This window comes from Danio aesculapii, chromosome 5 (genome assembly GCF_903798145.1).
Source record: "Danio aesculapii chromosome 5, fDanAes4.1, whole genome shotgun sequence".
In the NCBI taxonomy this organism is placed as follows: domain Eukaryota; kingdom Metazoa; phylum Chordata; class Actinopteri; order Cypriniformes; family Danionidae; genus Danio; species Danio aesculapii.
Window position 1 is genome coordinate 25,416,652 of NC_079439.1, and position 23,310 is coordinate 25,439,961.

Sequence of the window (23,310 nt, forward strand, 5' to 3'; positions counted from 1 at the left end):
CTTGTTTTTTGATTGTCGTTTTTATAGTTGTTTGTAGTCTGTTTGAGGAGTCACTTAATTGAATGATTATAGTATGACCAGACATTGTGTGATGGTTATAGTATGACCTGACATTGGGTAAGGGTTATAGTACGACTTGACATTGAATAGGATTTGATATTTTCTGTCAGTAACTCGGCAACGACTCAATTTAGATCTTTTTAGCTCAGATTAGATACAGTGCTCAGCATATATAAGTACACCCCTCACAAATCTCTCTTTTAAATTTATATCTTTAATAGGAAGCTATACAATATTATATTTGTGCATACACATTATATGAGTCAGTACTGAAGCCAAATCTGGAGCTTATCTAACAAAATAACTTACGATAACGGTCCAAAAACTAGTACACCCAAATTTATATGTTAGAGAAAAATATTAGATACAAATTAAAATTAAAATTTAATTATTAATTAAAAGTCAAAAGAAGCAAAAAAAAAGAGAAATTTTGTTGAAATTTTGTAAATTTTTCTAAATATGTTTGGTGACTAAAATATTATTTTAATAAATATATGTTTATTAAAATTGTTTAAATGCACTAAAATACATAATATTCATTTTCAAAATGGGGTTTACTCTATTATGCTGAGCACTGTATGTTCATTTTGTAGGCCGTGCCTTGAGTACTGGTGAACATCCCTCAATTTTTTGTTGATTCTGTATTTTCCTATGAGTTTTAGCAATCATTTAAAAGACACTTCCACTCACTGTCAACACTGCCTATTAATGCAGATATTCAAGATTTTTATTTGCCAAACCACGTATTATTTATACTCTGTTGAAGTCAGAATTATTAGCCCCCCTTTGAATTTTTTTTTCTTTTTTAAATATTTCCCAAATGATGTTTAACAGAGCAAGGACATTTTCACAGCATGTCTGATAATATTTTTTCTTCTGGAGAAAGTCTTATTTGTCTGATTTTGGCTAGAAAAAAAGCAGTTTTTAATTTTGCATAAAACTAATTTATGGTCAAAATTATTAGCCCCTTTAAGCTATATTTTTTCGCCAGTCTACAGAACAAACCATCATAATACAATAAAATTGGCTAATTACTATAACCTGCCTAGTTAACCTAATTGACCTGGTTAAGCCTTTAAATGTCACTTTAAACTGTATAGAAGTGTCTTGAACAAGATCTAGTCAAATATTATTTACTGTCATCATGGCAAAGATAAAATAAATCAGTTATTAGAAATGAGTTATTAAAACTATTATGTTTAGAAATGTGTTGAAAATAATCTTCTCTCTGTTAAACAGAAATTGCGGAAAAAATTTTATGGGGGCGCTAATGATTCAGACTTCAACTGCATACATACATACATACATACATACATACATGCTATATAACAAGCAGTGAAATGTGAGGTCAACTCCATAGATTGTGCAATATTTATAAACTATAGACAAAAATAATAATAAAATAAAGACAGTTTTGTAACATGAAGATTGTAAAGTTTTGACAAAATATAATACATTAAAACAGGAATGTACAAGTGATGAATCTGCTGAGTTATGCAAGTTATAAATGAATTTGAAAATGACTCCTTCAACAACAAAATGCAGAAAAGTGCTGTGTGTCCTGATAATGTCAAGTATTGGGTGTGGTGGTTTTAATGTTAATGACCTGTAGATGATGGAGATGTTAATAGTTTAGGAGCTCAGTGGCCTGAGGGGAGAAAATCTCACCAGACTGTACAGATGCACTTCCCAAAATTGCAGCAGGGTGAATATGGTGTTACCAAAATTATCCTTGATGGTTTTTGTGGCTCAGTTTTGTATTTTTATAATCTGACAATTGCATGACCATAAATCAGAGCATTTAGGCATAAATGTTGTCCAGACAATTTGCTGAAGTTCAATCTGAGCATCAGAATGAGGAAGGAGATTTATATGACTTTGACCAGATTGGTTTGAGTTGATAGAAAGCCAACTATAACTCTAATAGCCATGGTATTCAACCGAGGTCCGCAGGAGATCTGGGAACATACAACATCCAACTTCAGATGAGATATTATTATATTTGTATATCTTTGCCTTATGAAATATGTATGAAAACGGGCCGTTTTTTAATCTTATATATATATATATATATTTATTTATTTATTTATTTATAAATAACATTTGGGATCATTAACATGTACATCCTAGCAGGTTTTGATTGGCCACTCTTCTTAGTGAGATGAAACCAACAATATTTTTAAAACGGTTTTAAACTAATTTTAAAACAGCTTGCTATATTTTCTATAAACTGTATGTGGGACTCTTATTTTGAAAACAGGACAGGCATTAAGCAGCTGATGCATGTATGCATTACATCAGAGCAGGATAGACTAATCTTAAACAATGTAAGACTTATTCTTGATGTTTTGCCATACACAAGAGCTCAATCCACATCAGTTTTTGTTTTTCTTAATTTCAGTAAGTTTCATTTTATTCTTAAATTCTTTAGTACTTTTGGTCTTAATATTTTAATAATGCAATTAAAACTGTGTACAGTAATGCCAATGTCAAATCTCTGAAGCGTAAACCAAGATGAAAAGCCATTAGTCCCACGCACTCATGAGGATAAGCAGGCCAGCGCAGAAACACCATTGGAAATACTGGAGTAAAATAAATTTAAATACGTTAAAGAAAAAAATGTAATCAAATGCAGTGTTTCGTGTACATTCTGAGACACACTTTATATCGTATATCATACAAACAATGAAGATCGTTGCTTTTTACAGAAAACAAACCTTAAACGCGCCGATTTTGTAACGGCGTCAAGTTCACCGGAAGCGCTTAACCCAGGTTACTGACAAATTAAAAGTCCCTCTGCATGTACCCTATTACTGTTACAATAGGTAACAGTTTATAATCAAGTCCCATTAGTAAATGTTAGTTAATGGTATAAAATCAACAGTGAGAAAAATCTAGATTTATTAGAGTTACTATGCTAATAATGGAGCTGTGTCTGGATGGTTTAATCACAGTTATTGCACAAAACACAAAACTTTACTTACATATTCGGATACTCCTATACTTGCAAAAACAGCTATAAGCAATGAGAAGAAACATAAGAGACTCTTTTGACAGAGAGTTCAAAGAGGTCAAAGATGACGTTCTAAAGTGGGTCAGTTTTCTGCTGACAATAAAAGAAGAAATGGTCCAGATGACACTTCTATCCAACTATTACAACCGAAAGCCTGCGAGCTTTGTCTTCAGAGGAAGATATTCTTTGCCAACTAGGAGCTATGGCCTTGGAGGACCAGACCCTTGGAAGACTGCCCGAATGCAGATGTAAGAGAGGAAAATATCATTACTTTTCCTTCAGCTTAGTCCCTTTATTCATCAGGGGTCGCCACAGCGGAATGAACCACCAACTTATCCAGCATATGTTTTACACAGCGGATGCCCTTCCAGCTGCAACCCAGTACTGGGATACATCCATACACACTCATTCACACACATAAACTATGGCCGATTTAGTTTATTCAATTCACCTATAATGCATATCTTTGGACTGTGGGAGCACCCAGAGGAAACCCACTAGAACACGTGAAGAATGTGCAAACTCCACACGGAAATGCCAAGTGACCCTGCCGGGACTCAAACCAGCAACCTTCTTGCTGTGAGGCAACAGTGTTAACCACTGAGCCACCATGTCACACTTTTTTGAGATATACTCAAGTATATCAAACACTGATTATTGCTTTGCTATGTATTTACTCAGAACATAAAGGGATTTTACTCTCTGTATTATTATTTTTAGATATACTCAAGCTAATCGAACACTGATAGCTCAAAACATTAAAGGCACAAAAAGGCTTGAATACTGTATTAAAGGCTGGGACATCCAAACTAGCAGCGCGCTTAAACAGACTTCTGTAAGTCTCAACAGAGAATAAAGTAAAGGATTTTCGTTTTGTTCTTGTATTTGTTTTTATTCTTCTTTTTCACTGGATTTATTTTAATAATAAAAGTGTATTTTCATTCATTTTCTTCCTGGTGCAGACATTGGCTTCATTCGCAGAACCCATCAAGATACCTTGTGGGAAGGTATAAATCTAATTAACCTTTGAAAGACAATACAAAAGATGGTCCTAAACAAAACTCTAATTCAGAAATATAGTGAATACATTAGCTGTCCGTAGCCAAGTTCATTTTCAGTCCGTTTTAGCAGTTTAAAACAGCTCATCAAAATAAACATTCTGGGGGAGTTTGTTTTTCCTCCTAAACACTTTTGAGCTACCATTGGTCCATGGCAATTACATCATGAATGGGTGTGTTCATGAAATCAGCCTTTTTCAATATGCGGTTTCTTCTCCCTGATTAGTTTCTTATTCCATGAGGTCAAACAGGAAAACAACATTCAAAACAACAACACTAGCCACACTGGGTGGGCGAGAAGCAGGGCTGTTTCAGATGTATCCACACCTGATTCATAGGGGGTCATAAACTGGATGAGAAACACTTATGGCACATCTTTTCTATGAGTGTCCGCACACCAGCGGTGCCATTTGGTGTTTTCAAATAGAAAACAATGTAAAGATGTGGTGAGCTGCGGTAATGCTCCTTATGGAGAAAGCTGTGTCAAGTTCATTTATTTATAGAGCACATTTAAAAACAGTGCTGACCCAAGTGCTGTACATAAGTCAAAGTAAAATAAAAAGAAGAATATGAAAACATATAAATAAGCCATGAGAAATGACTGAATAATTTAAAAATGAAGCTGTAGAAAGGACTCTAAAATAATTTTAGAAAGCTAATCTAAATGGATACATTTTTAAAATCGATAGTGATGGAGCCATTCTATTCTCAAGAGGCAAAGTGTTCCATAACAGAGGACCCGCCACAGAGAAAGCTTTATCCCCTCTACATTTCAGTCTGGATTGAGGAACTAACAGAAGATTTTGATCTAAAAGATCTTACGGGAATGTAAAAATGCAAAACTCTGAGAGGTAAGTTGGGGCTAGATTGTGAAGGGTTTTAAATACTAGTAATAGCACTTTAAAATCAAATCTGAATTGGATGTGCAGCCAATGGAAGCCCCTTAAAAGAGGAGTAATGTGGTCATATTTCCTACTATTACAAATAAATCTAGCAGCATCAATTTAGACTAACTGAAGGCGAGAAATTTGTGATTTTGAAATGCCACAGTAAAGTGAATTGCAGTAGTCTAACTGTGACATAATAAAAGCGTGGACAGCCTCAGACAGGTTTTGTCAGATGTTTATGAAACTGTTCTTCTCCCTCAGTCACCATTGTGGTGTTTAGGGTTACATGTGAGCAGCGTGATACAGCTACAACCACGCCTACTTGAAGTGTTTGCTGTGTTAGTGTTGAAGTGTCTAAGAAAGCAGTGTACTGTCAGTAAACCTTTTCGATCAACTTCATTTTAAGTGTACCAGGGCCTTTAACCAATTAAGTGTCCAGGCATTTGATTATTACTATTATGTACACCACTGCAAATACAATGTTAATATTCTTAAAGGGCACCTAGGTTAGCCCTTTTTTCAGATTTAATATAAGTCTTTTGTGTCTCCAGAATGTGTCTGTAAAGTTTCAGCTCAAAACACACATCAGATTTTTTATTATACCTTTTATTAAATTCCTATTTATACATTTTTGCACTGGGTGGCTGTTTTGGTGTACTGCTCCTTTAAGGCCAGTCCTCCCCGCCCACTGTTTCTATGTGCCTTTCTGCGTGCCTTAATCTCCTCCCTCGGCAGAGTCAGATAACAGACAGACTTAAAGGAAGCAGATCTCACGTAGCGTTTGTGAGAAATACTACAGTAAGAACTTTACCAATGAGTATTTGTTGTGCAGTTGCATCGCAGGGTCACACGAAGTTCACGCGCGCACACACACTTCGCAGTAGACACACCATGAGACACACACACAGACACAGACAGAGTGCCCGTTTAGCTTTGCACTCTTTTTGCACGCAAATGTGACAGGATACAGGTTAATCTCCTCTGCTGTATGAATATCTGTTATGTTAATGTACAAAATAAACCTGATTTAACGTCCACAAACTGGGATTGAAGCGTCTTCTTTTATAATTGTTCTGACACGCGGCTGTGCTGATAAAGTGAATCTGAAGTAAATTGCTGTACTTCATTACACACGTGCACTGTTTTAAAACATTTTAAACATGTGAAACTCACTCTTGATCACATTTGATGATGATTGATGATCCTAAAAAACTGAACAGACCTTTTATTCTCAGTTGCTTTGTGCACGTCTGGTCTTGTTGATATGATTATACTTGTGACTACCAAGACATGTTAATACGCGCAGCTGTCAATCAATTCGGTGTGTGGGGGGACCGCACTCCTACGTAAAGTTGCGGTCGATCTGAAAACCGCTCCAGTTGGTCCACTGTTTTTTATGTTGCTAAATTGAAAAAAAAGCACTGGGTGTGTTTACTGCACATATGTCTGTCCAAACAGCTTGAAAAGTAGATTTTTCACCATAGGTGCCCTTTAAAATACTCTAAACATTTTGAATTCATTCTGTAAATATTTTTAGCATCTTTGTTATCAATATATATTAAATAATTGAATATCTGCATACGTCTGTTTTAGAGTACGTCATGGTGTGTGAGAGGCAGCCACTGACTAGAGCCAGGAGCATGAGAGCAGAGCTCATATTCAAATAACGTACAAACAGGCCTTTTATTTTCAAAACCAATTCCTATTGGGTTGTAAATGGACATGTATAACTGTTTCTGGAGATTTTTTGCTCTTACCCAAGCCTCAGATATTCAATGTAGATTTCAGAGAACAACAAATTGCAACAGATTGCAACATATTTTACATATTGTGAATTCTACGGCACCTTGAACCAAATTTTTTTTTTTTTTAAATTGCATCATTATTCACTCATCCTCATGTTGTCCCACAAAAGAAGCCAGGTTTGGCATGACATGAGTAAATAAATAAAGACTGAATCATACTATAATGCAAGGGAGTTGAAAAAGAGCTTTGTAAAAAAAAAAAAAGCGGGAAAGTACATGTGTGTGTGTGTGTGTGTGTGTGTGTGTGTGTGTGTGTCTGTGTGTGTGTGTGTGTGTGTGAGCAAGATAAATTTAGCTTGTGATTCACCTCCAGACAGTCTTCTTTGTTCTGCGGTCTCTTAACTGTTTTCCTTCTTGTAGAAGGCTGTAGAAGACATTAACCAAGCGTCGTCTTCTTCTTTAAAAATAATATTAATAATCAAAAGCTAAAAACCACTTCAAGGTCTCATTCAGTCCTTTGGGTTAACTTTGTGTGTGCTCACTGAATAACTCATTCGTCACTGATTTAAGCTGCATCATATCTGCCGGCTCACAAAAAAGTTCCATTTCAGTCTGGCTAATTACAGAAACAACAAAACCCTCAAAGCTCATTTCGAGACTAAATCAAAAGTGAAACTACTGCCTCATCAGCCATCACACCCAGCAAAAGATTAAGTGAAATCACCAAAGCATTGTGTTTATGTTTTTAGAGTGTGAAGTGTGATGCTGTGTCAGTTATTTAAATTTGGACAGTGACGTAGGAGGCAACATGTGACAAAACAAGCGGGAAAACTAAAAAAAAAAAACAGAAGAGAAGTGCAAGCTTGGTGCAAAATAAGAAAAACAAGTATAAACAAGACATTACAATTAAAGCACATTTGGTCTTCATCATTTTCGATTAGAAATATGAAATGGCAGTGAAATGATGATGAGATACAATGAGATTTTGTATGCAGGTCAGCCACTGGTGAGACAGCAGGGCGGAAGTTGACGATGCAGTTTAAGCCAGTATGACAAGGGAGGAGGGGAGCAGAGAGAGACAGACAGAAACAGACAAAACCTCTATTGGATTCATGAAGATAGAGCTTCTTTATAAAAAGTGAAATAATCCAAATTCTTGGAACATTTCTTATTAAAACCTTTTTTAATTTATTTTGTGCGTGTTTTGAAACAGGATGAGTCAACATGAAATTACAGTGGCAGCGAATGAATGAATGGGTTTGGCTCTTCATCTCATGGAAGAAAAATACAATGTTTGTGCTATTTTCGAGTTCTTTCTTTCTGTAAATCAAGTAAGTGACAATATCAGTGACAATTTTAATATAATGCTCAATATTGTTTTGTGACAGTCTAAGATTGAGTTGTGAAAATGTTACAGGTTGTTAGTCAATTGTTCAAAAAAATGGTAAAAATATAATACTTTATTATTTTCGAGTATTTTCGAAGGTATGCCGTTTATCCGTATGTTCAAAAAGGCGTCTGAAAACTATTGGTTGTCCTTCGACCCCCCTTTATGACGTTTTTGGCTCTTATTTGCCACCTTTACTGCAAAAACTAATGTAGCCGCCTTTCTTTCTCAAACTGAGCAAAATTGAGGATATTCACGTTTCGTAAATCGTACGTTAATTTGGAGATGGAACCTTCATATCCTTCGACGTCGAATTCGGGATTTGAAAAGTTTATTTCTAGTAATGGGACTGAAGCTACAACCTTTTACAACAGGTGGGTGACAAGGTAGCTGATCTGCAGAAGCTTTGCATTGCAGAAATGTTTTTATTTATATCAAATCCGGTGTAAAACATTTAAATTTAGCATTTATTTCAATTGTACGTATATTTCTAGGGTTGTTTTATTGTGTTTTTAAACTAGTTATCCTCAGCTTGGGCAAGAATTGCCTGTTTGCTAAATGCTAAGTAACATGTGGCCATGATTAGAGCTGTGATAACACAAAATACACTAAGTAAAATCTCAGATTTACCTCGGAATTATAATTTTTAGCAATTTTTGATAGCAGCTTTTTAAATTTTCTAATTATATATGCATTGTGGCAAACGTGTGTTGTTCACGGATGCATGTGGTTTTATAATAGGTACTTCATCTCGTTTCATTTTGATTTAAGCAAGTTATGAATCGGTTATTTTCTTATATATTAAAGTCCTCCAGACTTTGATTTGTAATTTTGTGCTATTTAGTTAACTACAAATAAGAAGTGCACTTTCGAGAATAAATGGATTCATGTTAATGTGGTGTAAGTGTTTATGATTTGTTGTAACCATTATTGAAATACAACTTAGCATTTTTATGTTTAATACCGATGTTTGGACGAATTGAATGCGTTATGGTAATAATTTTACAGACTATAATTTTTGATATTCTAAATACACTGTGAAAAGCAAAGTCAATGCTGTTAATGAAAACATATGTTAACATCACAACAAATTTACACAAAAATATGTTTCCTGTAAATGTACGTTTCTGGCTGTATTTTATAAACAGATTTAAAAGGTTCGAAAAGGTCTGTTGAGACATCAAAACATTTGTGGCTTTACATTTGCTTGAATAATAGGCAAAATAGAGCTAGCATAACAAGTGTTTCGTGAAATTTGTATATTTATTCTTTTAACAAAGATACATTTTCGGAGAGATCTAAATCTGCCTATTTCTAGCTGTAGCTTGTAGAACTTTTCCAGAATGTTCAGTCAAACTCACATACACGATGATGTTCAGATAGACTTAAGTTGTTTGAAGCTTTTTTACATAATAGTTAATTGATTATAAGTTTTATTTAAAATTATTAGCCACTAGGATTACATCTAGGAAATGTTTTTAAAATTGCAATAAAGTTTTGGTTTATGAATCTTCATCATATAAATGTAACACTGATCATAATCTATTTTCTTTAGGGAAAAATGTCCAATAAAATACACAAACATTTGAGGGGTATAAAAACAAATTGGTTTTGGCATCACAATAATTAATTGAAGGTAAAAAAAAATTATATTTCATGATGTCTTCAAAACATAATGGGTCTAGGCATATTCCTCAAAGTCAATTAATATTGCCCTCGAAAAATATGACTTATTCCACCTTATTTCACCATGCATGTGAATGTTTACAACACAATATAAAATATATGTATGGGGCTTTGCTTCTGATTTGCTTATTTCATTGCCAATCACACAAATATTTCAAAATACAGCAAACTGGGTGACTTATCAGATGAAATTAATTGCTTTTGTCCTGAAAAGGTGTTATTTTAAGAACATACAGTCTTAAAGTGATTGTTTTATGTCTGATTTATCCTTTTTATGCCTGGAGATTTTTTTCAGAAGTTTGTATTTCTTGTGTATGATATAAAATACAAATGACTGCTGACACCTATTCTTTATACAACTAGATGTTTGGCCAAAATCAAACCAAAGCCTGCCTGTTTCATATTATAAGCATTTTCCTCATAAATGCACACATAGGCCTATTGTATGTGAAATAAACTGCTTAATATCCTAAATGTGAGTGACAATAATAGTTTAATTTCTGAAATGCGATACTTACATCATAACAAACTTTCAATCTGAATGATGAAGTTCTCATGAAAGTCTTCCTCTCCCATGATGTGGGGACACAACTAGTCAATCAGAGGTTTCACTAATGATTTGGTACCAGCGGACCAATCACAGGAATTGTGTGGCAGTAATCTATGTAATGTACAGTAATTTAGATTTGCCTTTGGAGTTCATTATTTGGTTACATCCAGTAAACCATCAATGACTGACTTTAAGTTTGTTGTTCTGTAGACTGCAATTTGAAGCCTTACATGTAATTTCTTATAGAGGCATTGAGTTTTCAAACCCAATAAAAGCAAGAACACATCTGCCTAGCATCCCTCTGTTTATCTACTATTACAGATCCTAACCTTGTTTCGAAATTACTATTTCTGCGAAATGTAAGGTCAACAAGTGGTCTTGTTCAATATAATATATCAAAAAACTTCAAGTTTAAATCGTCCACGCGACCTGGATGCAGAAAGTTCACTGGACAAACAACTTCCTCATTAAATAGATCCCGCCCTTTTGTAGCAACGCTCGAATTACTTGGCATAAAACAGATAGTTTTAATATCAAGCGGAATGAAGCATATATTCGTGCATTTAAATCGATGTTTTTTTCTGCAGTGTTTTCTTTTTTCTTACCGTTAATTCATTCTCTGTCCGTCAGGTGACGCTGACGTCACATGCTCCTCCTGTAGGGGAATCCCCTTCAAAACTCCACGCGGATTTGCTTTGTGGATGTGCAAAAACCTCGTTTTGTTGTGTTTTGGGTCACTCATATTGCAATTCCGTTGATTGGAGTGTAGATAATCGTTTGTGGAGAGGAGGTCGGCAAAATTAATTATTGCAAAGGTAACAGAGCGAAACTTTTATTGACTAGCGTTAGTAGTTTGATCGATCACATTTATTAGTGTTTGTAGATTTTATTTGTTTGTAACGTTACATTAAGTAAAGGTCGGGATTTGGCGTGGAATATCATTGGACCGTTTGTGTATTTTATTATTATAACAAACTGACGTCGATTCGGCAAAAACCGGTAATGAATTAAGAGTGAAACTCGTGTTTCGAACTTTAGGCCCGACATCGCTTTAAACGTTACTAAAACGTTGATGTTAGCCGCTAAGCATGTTAGCTAACGAACGTTAGCTGTTGAAAATGCAAACTTCGATTTTTCAGTGTAATGGCTTTACGTGACTTTTAGAAATCTGTCTCTCATGTACAAGTATGCGCGTTTTCATTCATTTTTAGCGATATCTACATGCGCGACGGGACTGTGAAGCTAATCAGCTAACGTTAACGTTACGAGGCATCATTGCGACTTTTTGCGGTCAAGTGTGTACAGTTTTTCAAATTTAAAGTGTCTGAAAATATTTTATAAATATCGCACTACCCAAAGAGACAACATCCCGACTTTTAAGTTTAACGTTATAGTAATTTTTAGTCGTCGTGACGTATTGTCTTATTTTCCTCAGGTTTTTATGACTGAAACTTTCGTGTTTACAATTTCACAGCAATGGCGCAAAATGACAGCCAAGAGTTCGCGGAGCTCTGGGAGAAGAATTTAATGTAAGTTCGCAAGGGTCGCACTCCTGATACATGACGCTCCTCTTTTTTCCCCCTCTTAATTTCCCCTTATTTTGTTAGCAGTCAGTATAATGTCAGGTTGCTGTAATGTAACCTTACCAGTCTTCATAATGATTTTGGTGTTTGCTTGTTTAAGATGCATCTGTTGAACGTATTGTTTATCAGGAGTTTTTTTGTATGAGCTTCTAAAGATTTATACTAAATTCTCTCTCTCTCTCCTAATTTGTCTCAGAAGTATTCAGCCCCCAGGTGGTGGCTCTTGCTGGGACATAATTAATGATGAGGTATTTAAAAAAGTCTCACAAATACCCAGAAAATCTCAAATTTTCACTATTGGTTTTCAGTGTTAAACTTTAATTCATTCTGTGTTTGTCAGGAGTACTTGCCGGGATCGTTCGACCCCAATTTTTTCGAAAATGTGCTTGAAGAACCGCCTCAGCCATCCACTCTCCCACCAACATCCACTGTTCCGGAGACAAGCGACTATCCAGGGGATCATGGATTTAGGCTCAGGTTCCCACAGTCTGGCACAGCAAAATCTGTAACTTGCACTGTGAGTTAAAAGTGCGTTCGCACACATACTTTCACAAATGTGATGGATAAAAACGTTTCGGCGTACTTTATCAATACAGTAATCTGAAATTAAACATTCATAATCCATAAATAAAAGGTCTGTACTTGGAAATCTGTTTGGATATGTCCAATAGGTTGCTTATAATCTGTTAATATTTAAATTATTCAGAAATAAAATTAGGTTAAGTGACAAATGTGACTGATAATATACAGTTGAAATGTGCATAATGGTTATAACATGGTAGTAAACTAACTTATGTAGCATATAGTAGACTAAATTCGGACATGCATGTTCATGTAGCTGAAGTCATGTAGAGATGCAGATTGTTCTTACTGGTGAGCGCTGAATCTGAATGTTGAGGATACCACACGGCTTCATTCATTCATTCTTCACCTCCTCCTCCTGTCCTGAATGATATTTCAGGCCTCCAATCTTTTGTATATTCACCACTTGATATCAGAGATGGTTGTTGTAGTCAGTTGGCTCGTTGGTCTAACATCAGGTGTGGGCAAATAAGAAAATTATTTCGTACAGCATTGTCGGAAGACATGAATGGGCATGTTCTCATGTGCAGCGCCAAAAAAGTTATCCGGTAGTGGTGGGGTTAAAAAAAAAAGTGACATCCCATAGCGTACCACCCACTACCAAACCTTTTTTCTTTTTTTTTTTTTCAGAACTATTGGTTCAGAACTTTTTAAATGCTCACTTTTTAGCCTGAATATTTAGTTTGTAATTTAATAGGTCCTGTACATGAGTGAATTGGTGACTGGATACGGAATAAACTTTATATGCTTAAATTGACTTTTGAATACAGAGGCTGTTTTATTTGCATTAATAGTGAAATTAAAGAAAGATTATTCTTTTGTGATTGGGATCAATGATTTGATAGTCAAAAAATGTTGTAAATTGTTTTGGATGTTTAATAGATAATATATTATCAGGAGATGTTATGGCAAGAAAGGTTTTTATGAAGATATGTGGAAAAATTAGGTTCTTAGCAAGGGAAGCTGATCTGATGTTCATTCTATCAACCTACATGAGTGAATTGATACGGAATAAACTTCATATGTTTGTTTAAAGAGGTTAAGAAAAGCTGTACAACTGACTTTTTAGTGTAGCGAGACATTTTATTTATTTTGCCTAAACGACTTGCAGTAACAAGACCAGCTGTTTATTATGGGTAAATTCATACAGTCAATTCCAGGATTATTATTTTAAACAGTTTAATAAATACTCTATTGACTACCATTTTTGAAAAGAGGTGTTGCTCTAAGATGGCTGCATGACAAAAAATAAAATGGCAGCATTTGTTATTGGTCAAAGCTCTTTCCCTTACTTTCATATTCGTTTATTTTAGAAATGAGTCATATGCCTTGATCAGGCAGCCTAGCTTATGTGTGTCTTTTAATGAATCTGACATGTTATATTTTATCAAGTCCAATATTAGTTTTTGTGCTTTGATTTGTTTTTGATTTCCTTTTTATTTGAGCGGTGGAGTTTTATAGTTTTAAGGCAGAATCAGTGGAGCTTGAACATGTCTGAACTTGTCCTGATTGAGCAGTGGGGGGAGGGGAGTGTGCTTTTGCCACAGCACAAACTGCAGACTAAAACACTCAGAACAGAGATGTGTCCCGCATTTTTAAAATATACTGGCTAACATTTGATGGGAGACGTTGGTGTTTTTATTTATTTATTTTATTTTTTATTTTTTTTTTAATAGTATAGTGTAATATCTTAGGATTGTTAATAGTGCAGGGCAGTCAAGCTGGTGCTTCACGTCCTGTGTGACATTACAAGACTGGATATGATTAGGAGGGTAAGTTGAAAAGGCTCAAATGTAATTGTGATAAAATGTTATATTTTGATGTTGATCAAATTAATTAGTAATTGTGAACAAGGTATGTGAACTTTTGTAATGATATTGTTGTCAAGTGATTTATGCATGCTAATCTCTTGATTTTATTTTATTTAATATTTGTGTTATTAGTTTATTGTACTGTTCTAGTAAAGACACATGGGTGTTTTTAACATACTTGTATATTAAATGAGTTAATAAGATTTGCAAATGCATATTAAAATCAGCTTTCTGAACATGACATTCATTGAGACTGATAGTGATGGTGCTTTTAAAGTTGATGTTTTTTTATTTTGATGGTACATTATCGATGAGAATGTTGTCGGTCCATTTTTTTTACTCCCTTTAAAGAGATAGTTAACACAAACCCGAAATGGTCATTTACTCACCCTTCACTTACAAACCTGTTTGAATATCTTCTGTAGACCACAAAAATAAAAAAAATTTAAAAAAGGAAAATGCTGGCCATTGTCAAATCCCATATTATTTTACTATTGATGTCGGTGGCCACCAATTTCAAACTTTCTTCAAAATATGTATTGTGTTAACCAAAAAATGACTTTGGAGCCATTTGAAGTTGAGTAAATAAAAATTTTTGGGGTGAATTATCTTTTTAAAGCCCCAGTGCCAAGTAATACCCCAGACAATAATATCTCAAATTTAAATCTGCTTTCTCATTCATTTTAGTCATGATTGTTACATTTTAACATGTCGTTTCTACTGATACTAATAACTACTGCTTGGATGGATTTTTTTTAAAGTGTGGAACTGTAACAACAGGGTGAAACTTTTATTTTTTTCTACTTGCAGTATTCACCGGACCTGAATAAACTCTTCTGTCAGCTGGCGAAAACTTGCCCCGTTCAAATGGTGGTGGACGTTGTCCCTCCTCAGGGCTCCGTGGTTCGAGCCACTGCCATCTATAAGAAGTCCGAGCATGTGGCCGAGGTGGTCCGCAGATGCCCCCACCATGAGCGAACCCCAGATGGAGATAGTACAGACATTTTTTCTATATCCATTCTTGCATCATTTTAGGCCTGCACGATTAATCAATTTGTGTGTAATGTAATGTGTGTATTTATATAGTGCATTTATTGCACTAAAAGCTAATATTTTGTCTGTTTTCCTCCCTGCTCAGACTTGGCACCCGCTGGCCATTTGATAAGAGTGGAGGGCAATCAGCGAGCAAATTACAGGGAAGATAACATCACTTTAAGACATAGTGTTTTTGTCCCATATGAAGCACCACAGGTCAGTCTCTTTATTTTAATCTGTAAAAAAAGGCAGCCAGTACTGTAGCCACTTGTTAAACCTTCTTAGTGCTTTTGGTTTTATTTTCATTGAAGTTTAAAGTTGGTTTTAAAATTGCTTTGTTTTGTCACAGTCTTTTTGTAGGACTTTTTCCCCAAATTTTTATTTTATTTTTTAAATTTATTTATATATATATATATATATATATATATATATATATATATATATATATATATATATATATATATATATATATATATATATATATATATATATATATATATATATATATATGTATATATATATATATGTATGCATGCATGCAAAATGCAAATTTTTTATATATATATATATATATACCTGAATGTATCATTACATAAAGTCTGTTCTGCTGTGATATGTTTCTCAGTTTCTTCTCATGAAGCTAATTTTTATGGGATGACATTTTAATTATATGACAAGTCTTTTCACATAAAATAATAAAATGCATATGAAGCAGTTTTAGAGATGAATTCCATTTAGTGAGACTACGGACAGTTAAACACACTGTTACACATTTTTGATGTGGTTAACAACACTGCTATTCATTTACATGCTGTTAATATTCACAGACACCAGCACATATATTTCATTATGTGAACAGGTCTATTTTTGCCAAATTCACAAGTGTCCTTTTATACATCTAATTCTGTTTAAATTCTTGGATTGTGTTTGTGGTTTTGTACAATGATTTAAGTGAAATTGCAATTTCATTTTTAATTGTTGTAATGGCTTTAGTAATCTTTCAAAAATAATATAATTTGTTTTAAAAGCCAACATTAGATTTTAACTTAATCTTTTATGTATTATTTATTGTTGTTGATATGTTTTTTTTAAATGTTATAAGCCCTTTTTATGGAATAGTGTTTATTTATAAAATTTTGGTATTTAAAAAAAAAAAACTGCCAGGGTATGTGTCTGTCACGTTTTCCTGTTTTTGAAGCTTGGTGCTGAATGGACAACTGTGCTACTTAACTACATGTGCAATAGCAGCTGCATGGGGGGGATGAATCGCAGGCCCATCCTCACAATCGTCACTCTGGAGACTCAGGAGTAAGTACTGCATGTTTAATTCCTTCTGAACTCCCTTTTTTCATGTATTTAATTTTTTTAATTTTATTATTATTATTATTTTTTGTAACAGTTGCATCCAGTTCATGATGCTGATCTCATAATAAATCACTACAAATTCATCATAATTTTTCTAAACAAAATAAGGGTGTACTCTCTCACTAGGCTATCCGAACCAAGCCTAGGCACGGTTCAGTTGGCCGGCCCTGGACTGGTTGGAAGAAGTTTGCCAGAGGGTAGTTCGGTTTGGCTTTGGTGCGGTACACTTGTAGTGTGAGTGCAAAAAACTGAACACCCGATGTCAGTTTTAAGGGACTGTTTCATATAGATTTATTAATCATTCTTACTTTTCGATAAATGCGAACGGTTATAGTTATTAATATCAAAGATGCAAACCCCTCGCTGCACATCAGCTACCACCTTCAGCAAACCTCCTAATAAGTGCAGCACAATGGTTTTATGAACATTTCATTCATTTTCTTATCAGCTTAGTCACAGAATTGCCAACTGAGCCAGCCGAGGCTCAAACCAGTGACCTTGCTGTGAGGCAAACGTGCTACCCACTGCGCCACCGTGCAGCCATTATGAACGTTTATGAGCTTTAAATATGATGGATCTATTCAGTAAAAGATTTGACTGTGTTTTGACTGTGTCTCACTGCATATCAAACAACTTAAAATAATACAAAACAATATAAATAAAGTAATCTTCAAACTGTTAAACTGAACAATTGCATCATCGGTGACACAAGTGTGCTCGGGCTTGGAAGGCAAAAAATGCAATGTGAGTGCGGGCCAAGGGGAGAGGTGGGACAATCGCGCCTGAGCAAGGTTCAAGGCAACCGTGCCTAGTGTGAGTACACCCTTAGAGAAATTTAGAAATTGACGGACCTTTAATTCTTAAATGCTGCATATTTCTTTGTAAAATAAAAATAATTGTCAATTAACAAAACTAAATTGCAATTTTGTTTCTGAATAAAATAAGTATCATTAAGCAAACTAAAACTGCTTTAAAATAAAATTATAAAAGCATGTCCACATTTTTTGGCACAAGTAAGATTTTGCACATGTACAATGCTTTCTAATGATGAGGCAACTTACCCCACAATATATGTGTATTGGATTCTAGAGGTGTGAACCTACACTGGTCTCACGGTTCGGTTACGATTATCATGCCTTCGGTTCAATTCAATATCACGATGCATTAACGATGCTTTCCATACAGTAATATATTTTCTTCACAGCACAATAATTGTATTGATGTATAAATCTAATTATACACTATTTGTAATACAATTTTGTCTATTAATACAAACAGTCAGATATATGAACTGTACCTTTAAACAACACGAGCATTTATAGCAAATAAACAAATATAAATATCCCACTCGCTTTCGGAGCCTTGTCTTGGTCATGCGCTCAACAGAAAGGGCTGTGATTGGCTCTTATGCGCTGGCACTCTTCACACATCAGTGACACCAATAGACAGCAGCGGCGATCGCAGCTGATCAAAGATAGACACGGTAAAGAAAACTCTGCTGGCACGGGCTCGTATCTGTATCCAGATGTATTGCTGTAATAGCCGAGAGGAGAGGAAAAGTCTCGCCAGCAGGTCAAATGGGCCACAGTGAGAGTGAGAAAATGAAAGTAAACTCCATTTCTCTATCGCAGTGAAATAGGGTCTTCTACTGTAATAGGGTATATTCCGAGCTAGTGTTTTTCCCATACTGATAAACTTCCGGTGACCTGTTATTGTGTTTTTTTTTTTTTCTCCATTTTATACGATTCCCTTTATAGCATTGATGTTGTAATGTAATTCAAATACAATCAGTTAAACAGACTTTGGCATTCATTTAGCTGCTCACGCGTAAAACGAGACAAAAAGCCGTTTACATGCACACGCCTGTCAGAATCATCAGGCTAGCGCAGAAGCTCCATTTTAATATACTGGGGTAAAATAAATGTTCATATTATAAAGACATGAAAAATGTAATTTAATGCAGTGCTTGTACAATCTGAGACCCACTTTATATCGGCTATGACTCAGCCAATAAAAATCGCTGATTTTTAAAGAGAACAGACCTTAAACGCGCCGGATTTGCATTGGCATACACTTCACTGGAAATGATTAACCCAGGTTACTTGCAAATTAAAAGTCCCATTTGCATGCTTCGGCATATAGCCTATTGTCAGTGAAAGACTGTCCAGCAAACACACACGCAGTGAAATTGTGTACAGTTTCTGCGTTTTTGCTTAGTTGAAGCATTGTAAATACTCACGCTCGTCTCCCTCGCCATAGTAAGCTATGGTGAGCATATGAGATAAATGACGTCAGGACGTAATAAGCGGTTATGATTATTACTAAAGCGATACTGAATTGTCTGCATCAAGGTGCACCGAAGAAATGATTAATTTCGACATCCCTATTGGATGCAGCTTTGCATCATACATAAATACATACACGTGTATATATAAGAGAATTCTTTATTTAAAGTTCTAACAAAAACTTTTGAAATGCTCATCAAAAGTCAGAAAAAGGAAAGTGCAAAAAATGGAGAAATATTCAGATGGAGAAATTAATGGAGAAGTATTCATATTTCAAGTGTTCCCGCTTTTCTTGATCAAATTTGTGCCTTTTTTCATGTTTACTGTCATTGATTTATGAATATGATTGAACCGATTAAAAACCGGCTGAGTTGATTGTTCAGTGCACTTTTAACTCTCTTGTAAAAACCAGTGGAGATGAGTCATGTATACTTGATGACCGTTAACAAAGAACACAGTCATATGTTCTCCTTCCTGTGTGATGTCGCAGGCCAGACATTTGGCTTCTGCAGGCTGGCACTCCTCTGGTCTGAATGAAGATGGATCTTCCTCTATCAGCATCTGCTACAACTTTTTGGCACTGTTGCTCATGTTAAGTGATTTTGCTGTAAACAGTGGTTCCTGCAGTTCACAACATCTCTCCAGATTTGTTTAACATGCCAACCGATTTTACTTCTCTTGCATTTGAATCTGTTTTTATCTCTCTCACGCTCAATTGTTACATCCGACTTTTTTTTTTAATATGCGCACACTTCAAGGGTAATCTTTTCTTGTCCCACAGAGGTCAGTTGCTGGGCCGCAGGTCTTTTGAGGTGCGTGTGTGTGCATGTCCAGGCAGAGACAGGAAAACTGAGGAGGGCAACTTCAAGAAAGACCAAGAGACCAAAACCATGGCCAAGACCACCACTGGGACCAAACGTAGTAAGTTTGCTGCTACGATGCTGAAATATAATTTGCTTCAAAATAGGAGGGTAATGTGAATCTAACCTGGCAGGTTTGGTGAAAGAACCTTCTTCAGCTACATCCCGACCTGAGGGGAGCAAAAAAGCCAAGGGCTCCAGCAGCGATGAAGAGATCTTTACCCTGCAGGTGATTTATCTTCACAATCCTTTTTTTTAAATATTTTTGCAACATTTGTTTAGCCACACATTATTAATATTATTTTAAATCGGTTTTGAATAAAATATATTAGCAGTTTAGACGTGCACAATACACCAGTGGTAAGGTCAGGAGGTGGTTTTATTGGACACGTAGGAGTGCTTCTGATTGTTTTTGCATGGCACTCTATGAAGGCTTGTTGTGTAGGACATAAATCCAGACGGCGGGATATTTACACAGTTTTTGCATTGAAAAAGAATTTGAGGCTTTACAAAACCTTTACTGTTAATTAAAAATGTTTGCTGTTATTTTATTTATTACCTTCACTATTTGAGATGACCCTAAGAAGTAAATTTAGCATTTCTGACTTTATTTCTATATGAAATCTAAGTTTGGTTATCGCTCATCCCTGTTTTCACTTTAAACTTGGCATTGTGGGCTACAAATATTGTTGGCTAAGACTTTTAATAAATCCATAGTGGTTTGTGTTTGCATCAGCATGACATTTGTTTCTCCAATCAGGTGAGGGGCAGGGAGCGTTATGAAATTTTAAAGAAATTGAACGACAGTCTGGAGTTAAGTGAAGTGGTGCCTGCCTCAGATGCTGAAAAGTATCGTCAGAAATTGTAAGTGTTTTCCGTTCCACTCTACAAACTGCTCAATTTGTTTGTGCGTGTAATCAAACCATTTACCCAATTTATTTAATACAGCAACTGTCAGCAGAGTGCTCATTTGACACTTACAAATTTCACAATCATTTCGTTCTTTTCTTTCAGCATGACAAAAAACAAAAAAGAGAATCGCGAATCATCTGAACCCAAACTGGGAAAGAAGCTAATGGTGAAGGACGAAGGAAGAAGCGACTCTGATTAAGGTGATGGGATGCTAAGAGAACGAAATTGAGAGTTTTGCTCTTTTTGGACTGCCTTTTTTGCTTTTATTTCAAAAAAAGCTTGTCACGGGTCTTTTAGGGAACTGCGATACATGTGATCCATTAGTCCTGTTTGTCACGTTTCTTCTTGTTCACTCCACTGGGACCTTTGTTGCTAGACACTGGTTTTGCTGTGTTTTACCAGCACTGGAGAGGAGTAAGACTAGCCTGACGTTTTTCAGACCCGTTAAATGAACGTCCAGGAATAAAGTTTACCTGTGAGTGGGGGCTTTTGTAAATTGTAATTATGCCAGTATTTGGTTGCCTGTTTTGTAAGCAGCATTTTTTTAATTTTATAAAGAAATAAGTATTAGACTAATTGGAAAGAACCAACAGAATTGGTTGCAAGCCAATTATGTAATAAAAATACCAAAGCAAAACCGTTTTGTATCTTTTATTTTTTTATGTTTATTACTGCTGTTCCCATCTTTGTATTTTAGCCAACACGAGTAGCTATCCTTCATAATAAGCTTTTAGGTTTAGTACAACCATTGTTCTTTTCAATAGAAGTAGTTATTGATTTACTCTTGTGATTGTTGTTGAGTAATGTGGCACAGATGAGCTCATAACTGGCCAGTCTGTTTTGACATGTGCTTCTGTGTAAGGCTATGGGTTGGATGTCTAAATATGAGCAAATGAAATGTCAAATACTCAGGGCATGTACAAGTCCCTCCTGGAAATCTTGATCAAACTCTTCTACTGTTTTACCTGCTATAGATTTTATGCTGCTTTTGTTTCTTATTACTGTATACACGCATCTGCCTTTTTATACATATATAAGCGTGCATTTATTTGTAGCTGGCCGAATCATTTATTGTTTTTTTTTTTTAAGTGAAATGTTTTAAAATACATTCTTAAAAAACATTTATTGTTTCTTGAATTCTTTTTTGGGGGGGTCGGTCGTGATTTAAAGAGCAGTAATATTTTATATCACTTAAAGAGCCTCTATTATGCATTATAAAAGGTCATTATTTGATTTTGGGGGTCTCCAACAACAGGCTGATATGCATGCAAGGTCAAACACACTTTCATTGTCTTATAATCTGCATTTATTTTTACCTAATTATCCCAGCGACTCCCATATGATTCGTTTAGAGATTCCCATACCTTTGTGTGAAGTTAATCTGCACTGATTGGTCTGATGACCCAGTCTGTTGTGATTGGTCGACAGGGTTCAGTGCGAGGCCGAGAGAAACACCCATGACAGCTATGAAGTAGCACACAGGAATGCAATAAAGCAATGCAGTTAAACAACAGCTTGTTACTCTACTCCTAACCCTAAGTAAAAACAATGACACACATTATTAACACAGTATTAATCCACACACTGGCAAAAGTTGAACTATCTTGGAAATGGACTGCACTGCACATGTATGAACAGCTGATGGTGGCCAGCTGATGGACACGCCAGAGGATCGTGAATTTAGAAACATTTAAATCTGTAAAGGAAGCAGCAAGCGTCACGTTTTCAACATGGTTTTAGACGTAATATGTAAAATAGCCCCATACCGATTTAACCTGAGAGATACAGCACAAGCACTGATCTATAACAGATATGTGATTACAAGCTGCGCAGAGCGATTACAACTTAATTACATAATTTGCAAACTACACAAACTGCAACAATTTAAATTATACTTGCATGTTATGATCCGAAGGAAGAAAAAATGGGTACTTATGAAAAGCAACCATAACAGACAAAGTCCCTGACAATGTCCCATACATAATCTCTGCTGCTCCTTACTTTAATAAAAAACTGCCAGAGAATCCCATGCTGCAGCGTAGGTTATTGTATCAGAAAAATGACAGACACAAACACCGCACTAGGTTGGCTATACTGTGGTGTTGTTGTGAAAATGAACTTTAACCGTTTATTCCCTGCAGCCGAATCTCTGTCATTATTTGTCATCTTAATGTCATGATCAGTCCCGTGCTCCGCTAGTGTCTGAAGAGAAAAGCGCATTCACGTTTTTACTGGAACTGGCACCTCCTATTTGGTAACGTGTCAACGTCAGTTCAGGCAAAAGATCCAAACCCAACACGATTCGTTTATACGACTCTGAGTCGACTATTTCGTTAAAGAATCAATTATTTTAAACATGCTGCACTTTCAGATTTAACCCTGAGCTGGATGTTTACCTTCACTTAGTGCTGTTACACACATGGAAGGTAATCATTTTTTTTAAACCATAATGGAGCTCTTTAAATATTAAAGATAATTAACAACAAATCAC

The 23,310-nt window shown here is 35.4% G+C and overlaps 1 protein-coding gene across 6 annotated transcripts; it reads left to right on the plus strand.

Moving 5' to 3' along the window:
- Positions 1-11,033: 11,033 nt before the first annotated feature.
- Positions 11,034-21,940, plus strand: tp53 (tumor protein p53). Of its 6 annotated transcripts, none has more exons than XM_056457714.1 (11): positions 11,034-11,201; positions 11,822-11,915; positions 12,166-12,217; positions 12,310-12,486; positions 15,173-15,356; positions 15,501-15,613; positions 16,596-16,705; positions 19,829-19,968; positions 20,042-20,136; positions 20,668-20,771; positions 20,922-21,940. In XM_056457714.1, the coding sequence occupies exons 2-11, from the start codon at positions 11,863-11,865 to the stop codon at positions 21,016-21,018; spliced, it is 1,125 nt and encodes a 374-aa protein (XP_056313689.1). In that variant the 5' UTR covers positions 11,034-11,201; positions 11,822-11,862; the 3' UTR covers positions 21,019-21,940. The 6 variants fall into 6 exon arrangements, with proteins under 6 accessions (XP_056313689.1, XP_056313688.1, XP_056313691.1 ...); XM_056457713.1 differs by having other exon boundaries at positions 11,861-11,915; XM_056457716.1 differs by having other exon boundaries at positions 11,861-11,915; positions 20,054-20,136.
- The last annotated feature ends 1,370 nt before the right edge of the window (positions 21,941-23,310 follow it).